The sequence below is a fragment of the Setaria italica genome, chromosome VI (assembly GCF_000263155.2).
Source record: "Setaria italica strain Yugu1 chromosome VI, Setaria_italica_v2.0, whole genome shotgun sequence".
In the NCBI taxonomy this organism is placed as follows: Eukaryota; Viridiplantae; Streptophyta; class Magnoliopsida; order Poales; family Poaceae; genus Setaria; species Setaria italica.
Genome location: NC_028455.1, coordinates 6299248 through 6307352, shown reverse-complemented (window position 1 = coordinate 6307352; position 8105 = coordinate 6299248). Strand labels below are relative to the sequence as shown.

Genomic DNA, 8105 nt, shown 5'->3' with positions numbered 1-8105 from the left:
TTATATAAAACATGAATCAATTTAATTACAATGTTGAAATTGTATATTCAAAATATTAAATTAGTATATGTAACATGAGCTAGTATATTTGATTTTTTGAAAAAACATTTAAAATATTTCATTGGACCTTATTTGTTGAATCGATTCAAAGAAATGCCACAGTTCAAATTAAATAGATTTAAAAATAACTTGTGATTTAAGAGATAAAGTTCTTTTAAAGATTGAAATTCAAACAAGCCACTCTCACCCACTTGTCCCACCACGTCCAACATTTCAGTTGATGACACGTGTCATTGTCCAACTCCATGGTCACGTATGTAGTCAGTGCATGCATTTCTTGCTCCCCACAGTCTTCATGGTCTATTTGCACTGCACCAGTCTCAAACATCAGGCGATATATAAGTAATTATCTTTCGGTAGATATATAGGAAAGCCATGTAAATAAAACAATACCCGAACTCCAAAAAATAAAGCCAGCCAAACACCCCAACTCCAAAAAAAAATGAAGCAGTCTAACTTCATGGAGTTATTGGAGTTCTAGTTCATTTTCGTAGAACACCACTTTCACAGATCCAAAACACTGCGAAACGTATCTAGACGTGGAGTTACAAGATACTTACCCACCACTACCGTCGGTTACACAAGAAAATGTTTCGGTTCTATCCCCCCCCCCCCGCTTCATCTGTTCCCACAACCTTCATCTCCCTCGTGACTACCAACCCATGTGCCGCCCCTAGCCCAGGACCCAACCCTCAGCCCACGTGCCGCTGCTCCTTGATCCTTGCCGCTGCCGCCATCCAACTATGCGCCGTCACCATCACCTTGCGCCTCCGCCATCGCGCGTGAGGGCTGGAGCCATCGTTCCCCTTGCGCACCGCCATTGTCCTACATGTCAACCTCATCATGCGCGCCGCTAAACCCATCCAACACCACTACCATCCTGTGCGGTGGCTCCGTCCCGCGCACCGCCCACCCATCCTACACGCCGCTGGCCCCACCCCGCGCACCCCATCCTGCACGTCGCCAGCTGGCCCCATCCTACGCCGCGCCCATTCTACACGCCGCAAGCTCTATCCCGTGCATCGGCAACGTCCTGTGATCCGCCTGCTGCCGACCTAGAACTGTTTGCCACTGCTAGCCCCCATCCGGTGCGCTGCTGACTCTATCTGGTTACTAGCTTGGGTAGGGTGAATCGAGCCAGGCCTCGCGGGCCATGGGCGAGCAGACGAGCTGATTCAGTCCCAAGGAAGAATATAAGCTCACAAAAAAGGAAAAAAATTGGTATTACAGAGGATGACATGTGGGGCCAGGGGGCAAAAATGGCAATTAACTATGAAAATCCTCTTTTTTTGGAGCTGGGTACCCTTCTACCAAACATCCCATCCACACAACTCCAACTCCAACTCCAAGCAAAGCTAGCTCCAGCCGAAGTTGAGCAGCAAAACCTGGAGTTGGAGCCATGCCAAACAGAGCCATATTACACATCAAGAGATGTAAGCTGAAAGTTAAGTGGCCATGTCTGTGAATAGGCCGTGTTTGGATATCCTTCAATGAAGGAGTGGACACCTAGATTTGCGCATCAACACGGTATCCTCCTCCCCCCCGGCACCTCCAAGTCGTGGTATCCTCCCCTGCGATGTACCACAGAGGAGCCGCACAACAACGAAAGACCATGCAGCAATAGGTGTGGCAGGATAGAGGGAAGGGGATGGCTAAGGTGAGGGAGGCAGGGGCACTATGGTCATTGCCAGCTCAATTCACGCTAGCACGAGGACGTGGCTCACCACATCTGCAAAAATGGTAAAAGTTTAGACTAATTCTTTCTTCAATGACAGATATGTAGGAATTCGTTAGAGTTGTTTTTGAAGGAGCACCATCCGTAAGAATGACAAATAGTTAAATATCCTGACTTTACTTGCTCAGATCTTAGATGTTCCTTACCCTGTATTGTAGGGAGCTTCAGCAATCAGTGGTGGTGGACGAGTGCAACTGCGGCTAATGCTCGCCAAATTTGACACGGTCAGCGCTGTCCGCGGGTACCCGCTTTGAAAGCTGCTGATTAGAAAAAAAAACAAAAAGGTTCTGGTGTCATCGTCTTATTGGTCGTAGGCAAAGGCGACCTGAGGAACATGCATGTGACGCGACGTCTCCTTCGTATCGCACGGTTCGGCCGGAGGAACGCTATGGATTGGATGAGCTCTAGACGTGAACACTGCAACGTCTTCTTCGAGAAGACGAGAACTACCGCGGCTGGAATACGTCGCGACATGTTTCAGCTGCAGCTCAACTGCATTTTTACTTGCTCCTTCTCGCTGATTCTTTAAGCACCACTATCATCTTCAGCCACGTTTTGTGCGAGATAAAACGAGTCAAGTCAGTGTTTTCCACAGCAGTAGGATCTTGATGCCGCTCCACTCCAACCAAAAAGAAAATGAAGCACATCATCAGATCAGCATATTCGATGTTGTTATCTGCGGAGTGCGGACTAATTCATCCCAACGCCCAACTTGATTTGATCTTCAATTCCACCTTCCTCAGAATGTAGCGGCCGGCTTAGTTGACTTGGAAGTCTTGCTATAGTGAGACTTCCAATTACCGGTCACTGTTGTAGCAGTGGATGATACCAACAGCATTTGACGAAAGGCTAATCAAGTCTCCTCAGGTGTAGCAATTGCGTACAGCTAGCCCATGGTACAGTCAAGTCTCCTCAGGTGTCGCAATTGCGTACAGCTTAGCCATGGTACTCGTAAATTAATTAATTTATTAATGGACGAAGACTTGACAGCAGCTGGAAGCTGCATAACAATCTGTCACGCATTACTATGTATCTGCCTTGTGCCTCTTTGTAAGCCTATCATCGGCTCATACTGAGTTGCTATGGCTTCCATCGGCTGGGTGTTACTGCTCTTTCTTGCTCAGCTACACACACTACTCTCCACCTCTATTGCCCACCGTGCTGATGGTGGTAACCTCACTCACCTCCCTGTCTCATTTTTGTGCCATCCAAACCAAGCTAAGGCGCTCCTCCAGCTGAAGAAGTCCTTCTCCTTCACAGATCCACCACCAGGCTTTCATCATGGCGAAATGGTACCGACTGTTGTCTCTGGGAGGGTGTTGGCTGTGACCCTTCGTCTGGCCATGTCACCATTCTCGACCTCAACAACCGTTGCTTGTCAAGTCATGGCTTGGACCCTGCACTCTTCAGCCTCATATCACTTCGGCGACTCGACCTTAGCATGAATGACATCGGTGGAGACAACATCCGTTCTGCTGGTTTTGAGAGGTTCACTTTTTTAACCCACCTAAACCTTTCCAATTCAGGATTATATGGTCAGATACCTCCTAGCATCAGTAAACTAGTGAACCTTCTCTCATTGGATCTTTCAACATACAATATTGATTATTCTCTCGGTTTTTATGGTCCAAACTATTATGATTATTATAACTATTTATGGGAATCAAGTTTTGATACCTTTGTGGTAAACCTCAGCAACTTAAGAGAGCTCTACCTTGACTCGGTGGATTTGTCTAATAGTGGAGAAGAGTGGGGCACATCTCTTGCTGCATATGTTCCTCAACTTCAGGTACTTAGTTTAGCTGATTGTCACCTGAGTGGTCCTATTCATAAAGCGCTCTCGAGACTCCATTCTCTTGTTGTGATCAAACTCCAAGAAAACTTTTATGAACCTAGTGGTCGTCCATTTCCAGAGTTCTTCATGGATTTTCCCAATTTAACCGTGCTTCAACTTTCTCAGACAGATCTTGAGGGGCCGTTACCATCTAGACCCTTTCAATCAAAAAATCTAAGGGTCCTTGATTTGTCCTATAATATGAATCTCTCAGGCCATGTGCCAAACTTTTCTAATGCCAGCTCTTTAGAGACTTTGAGACTTGATGGGACCAACTTGGTATATGACATACCAACGCCTTCTAGTAATTTCACATCGTTGAAGGAGTTGGGTCTTAAAAGGAATTTAATTTCTATGGATTTTCTCTCTGCATTCGGTAGACTTGAGTCTCTACACCAGTTGGACCTTGATTGTTTTTTGGATAATGAGTTGGACCACGATTTGGACTCAGGAAGCGACTTAGGTCCAATTTTCTCATGGATTGGCCAGCACAAAAACCTAACAAGTTTGGGACTCTTTGGATGTAACTTCTCTGGGGTACCGCCTACCTTACTTAGCAACTTCATGAACTTGAAAAACTTGAAAATCCAAGACTGCAACCTCCCTAGGCCAGTACTTCATGCAGTTGGAAACCTCACGGGCTTGCAAACACTTGCAATGGATGATTGCACAACATATGGCTCCATGCCATCTTCTATCGGCAACCTCACAAATTTGAGAAACTTGCATATATTATCTACGTTTTCAGGACCAATGCCAGCTGCAATTGGTGGACTCACAAATTTAAGAAACTTGTATATCAAGGATGTTGGGTTTTCAGGACCAATGCCAGCTGCAATTGGTGAACTCACAAATTTGAGAAACTTGTATATCGAGGATGTTGGGTTTTCAGGACCAATGCCGCCTGCAATTGGCAAGCTCACAAATTTGAGAAACATGTATATCGAGCATTCTGGGTTTTCAGGTTCAATGCCGGCTCCAATTGGCAACTCACAAATTTGAGAAACATGTATATAGTATCATGTGGGTTTTCAGGACCAATGCCAGCTGCAATTGGTGAACTCACAAATTTGGTTCTTCGAGTTTGCAATTTTTCCGGAAGCGTACCAAGCTCAATAGTTAATTTGACCCAGCTAACAATGCTGGATCTTTCTTTTAATTCTCTCAACGGTACGTAACAATACCCCTACCCACAAACGCACACATATTTGCGATTGCAAAATGCTGTATTATCCATTCTGTGCTATTTAGTTAAAAAAAACATAGCCCTACGCCCGACATGCCACAAGTGACAAGTTAAACCGTGACAGATTTCTGAGGTGGCCGGCGCCTCTGCTCCCTCCTTGACCAAACTACACCTGGAGGGGCATGAGTCTGCTTGCTCTGGAGAAGCTAGTCAGCCGCACCCGCGCATAAAAAGTTAGGTATATGTAGCTAGCAAATTTCTAGCTGTCACACATCATACAATTTCTCACACAAAATATGCACATGTGCAGTATATAGGATTTGAACCAAGATTGCTCTTGTCACACCCAGTTTATTTTAATTAACAAAACATATGTGAAGGATACTATAGAAAGAAAAATAACCTATGTTGGAATTAATGCAAATTATACTTTATTTACAAAAACTGAGGTAAAACCTTATCATATTTTATTCATAAATGTTCATGTATAAATTATACCCATTACACACTTAACTTTAGAAAGATGAACACATCTTATCGAATTAATACATCTGTCGTGTTGGGCTAGACAAAGTTTATTTAGAAAACACATTCATATTGACATGGGTCATTTTATCAATAATTAGGGAAAACCGAGTTATAATTTATCCATATTTTAATTGTAAATATTGAAGTATAAATGATATCATTTAAACATTTAACTTTTAGAAAAGCCAAACTATGTGAAACATCTAAATGTATACTTTATGATTCAAGTTGGATATCATTCTAAATCATTTAACTATGATTCAAACTATGTGTAAAAGCCTAATCAACTTTTATTTAGAAAAGTTGACTCAATGTTGAATACTAAAATAATTAACAATGGAAATCTTAAATGGGTATTAGGGCTCATAAAGCTTCTCATTTGCTCTAGTTTACTCTAAAATAACTTCATTGGTGCAGTTGACACGATATACTTCTCTAACCCCGGCCCTCTTATACAAAAGCTGGCAGCTTATATAGATCATTGCAAGAGGTTAAACACAACAAATGAGTTTGACATTGTGTCAAGAACTTTGGGGGAGGATTTTGCAGCGTAATGAGTAAAAAATGCATATATTAAAAAGTTAAACAAGTTCTTGAAAAGAAATCTACAATGCTATTTTTTATAAATTTATTAATTCTTGTAAACTCAAGTCCACTTATTCATGTCAATGTCAATTCTACATTTCAACTTAACTCCAAACATTATCTAATCATAATTTAAAACAATTAATGGTCAGATGTCATGCAAAGAGTAAAAGATGTTGAATTAAACTGAAGAAACATATATAATTACTCATGGATTTACTTAATTTCAGATATTAACAAATTTTGATGTTCGGATGGGGATCCTATATAAGTGATCTTACCAATTCATTTTGATGGTACAGGACTATACACTGGGTATCATAAATCATAATACCATAAAATTATGATCCATGATGGGTCCGGATCATTTCAGCTTCATGGGTCCTACGATTATGAAATTCTATGGTCCGTAGGTGCACTAAATTCTTCCGGTAGTCCTTAAACTTGCACACTAATCTCACCCACCCCACTATTAGCAAATTAATGAGTTGAACCAGCATCGAACCATTGCCTAACACGTGGCACAACAAAGATGAGGGGGTTGGGAAAGTAATTTGCAACAAGTGCAAGGGTCGGCGAGGTTACCACACAAGTTTTGGCCATTTATTTAGAGACTAGTAATGCAATTTTCTCAAAATAAAATAAATAAACTTGGGATATATATTTCTATGGTACGATATCAACTTTTACTTTTCTTGAGAAAGGGTCAAGTATTCATGTTCTGAACAAAATAGAAGGTAGCATCTTCTGATTTCAATTTGTAGAAGGGGAAACACTTTCTAACTTAATGTTTTCTATTGTCCTTCCAGGGGAGATTCCACCATCTATTTTCAGTCTTCCTATATTAACTCACCTTGATCTCTCTTTCAACCAGCTTTCTGGCCCTATACACGGCCATGTATCTCCCTCAATTTGCAATGCCACAGAGCTGGATGCCCTTGATCTATCATATAACTACCTTAATGGCCCGATTCCACCTTGTTTTATAGAAAATATCCACTTACGTGTTTTAAATTTGAGGCAGAATCGCTTGCAAAGGATGCTGCCTTCCAATATAACAACAAGATGTCATTTACAGACGATAGATTTACATGGCAATAAGATCGAAGGGAGGCTTCCTAGGGGCCTTTCTAACTGTACAGACTTGGAGGTTATAGACTTTGGAAGCAACAAAATAGCTGATGCTTTTCCTTGGTTGAGGGGGCTTCCCAAGCTTTTTGTACTCGTCCTGAGATCAAACCAAATGTATGGCACCATAGGTGATATTGTTGGGGACACAAAATGTGAGGAATGTTTCCCTAGCTTGCAAATTATCGATCTTGCCTCAAACAACTTCTCTGGTACTTTGAGGCCACAATGGTTCAAGCAGTTAAAGTCAATGATGGCAGAGTTTAATAGTTCTGGGAAAACTCTCGAAACTCTAAACACCTTACACGGAGAAGAACGTTTCTATCAATATTCTATTGAGATCATGTACAAGGGGGAAGATATGCGATTTGGAATGACTACCGTAACAGCAATTGACTTCTCAAAAAATAGTTTGGAGGGTACTATTCCTGAAACATTTGGAAGCCTTGTATCACTACGCGTACTGAATCTGTCACACAATGCCTTCACTGGAAAAATTCCAGCCCAACTTCGAAGCAATGACTGATTTGGAGTCACTAGACCTGTCCTGCAACCAACTCTCAGGGGACATTCCACAAGAGCTAACTGATCTCACCTTTCTTGGCTCCCTAAACTTGTCATGCAATCACTTGGTGGGGAAGATACCGCAGTCACGTCAGTTCTCTACATTTGACAGCAGCTCATTTGAAGGGAATGCTGGATTGTGTGGGCTGCAATTGCCAAAATTTCCTTGTGGTAGTTCACCTCACCCTCCAGGTGTGGCACATGGGCACAAGTCTTCTCGTCATATTGATGTGGTTTTGTTTCTCTTCGTTGGGCTTGGCTTCGGCGTTGGCTTTGCAGCTGCTATTGTGGTCAAATGGGACCGGTTTGGCAGATGTTTCTATTGCAACTGCAAGAATCTCGCGTACTTGATCACCACTAGAAGGTGATTTTTTTTTTCTCTGCAAATACAGCATTATACTTTCCTGGAAGCTAACGGAGCTATGATGAGGCACTAAGGTTTATTGCACTGTACCTAGCTTCCAGTTGTATTTCTAAGCCTATTT

At 42.3% G+C, this 8105-nt stretch overlaps 2 protein-coding genes across 2 annotated transcripts; both read left to right on the top strand.

Annotated features, from left to right (window-relative positions):
* The first annotated feature begins 2863 nt into the window (after positions 1-2863).
* Positions 2864-4696, top strand: LOC105914546 (probable leucine-rich repeat receptor-like protein kinase At1g35710). The gene is made up of 3 exons (XM_022827678.1): positions 2864-3283; positions 3491-4166; positions 4251-4696. The coding sequence occupies exons 1-3, from the start codon at positions 3237-3239 to the stop codon at positions 4629-4631; spliced, it is 1104 nt and encodes a 367-aa protein (XP_022683413.1). The 5' UTR covers positions 2864-3236; the 3' UTR covers positions 4632-4696.
* Positions 4697-4705: 9 nt separating this feature from the next.
* Positions 4706-7716, top strand: LOC101775179 (receptor-like protein 12). Its single transcript, XM_022827679.1, has 2 exons — positions 4706-4799; positions 6738-7716. The coding sequence occupies exons 1-2, from the start codon at positions 4769-4771 to the stop codon at positions 7580-7582; spliced, it is 876 nt and encodes a 291-aa protein (XP_022683414.1). The 5' UTR covers positions 4706-4768; the 3' UTR covers positions 7583-7716.
* Positions 7717-8105: the final 389 nt, after the last annotated feature.

Excerpts from the sequence above, each read along its gene's own strand:
- LOC105914546 (XM_022827678.1), top strand. The coding sequence starts at position 3,237 with ATGAATGACATCGGTGGAGACAACATCCGTTCTGCTGGTTTTGAGAG. Across the intron at positions 3,284-3,490 it reads CGTTCTGCTGGTTTTGAGAG|CAACTTAAGAGAGCTCTACC; the intron begins GTTCACTTTTTT and ends GGTAAACCTCAG. Across the intron at positions 4,167-4,250 it reads TTGGATGTAACTTCTCTGGG|GCAGTTGGAAACCTCACGGG; the intron begins GTACCGCCTACC and ends CCAGTACTTCAT.
- LOC101775179 (XM_022827679.1), top strand. The coding sequence starts at position 4,769 with ATGCTGGATCTTTCTTTTAATTCTCTCAACG. Across the intron at positions 4,800-6,737 it reads TTCTTTTAATTCTCTCAACG|GGGAGATTCCACCATCTATT; the intron begins GTACGTAACAAT and ends TTGTCCTTCCAG.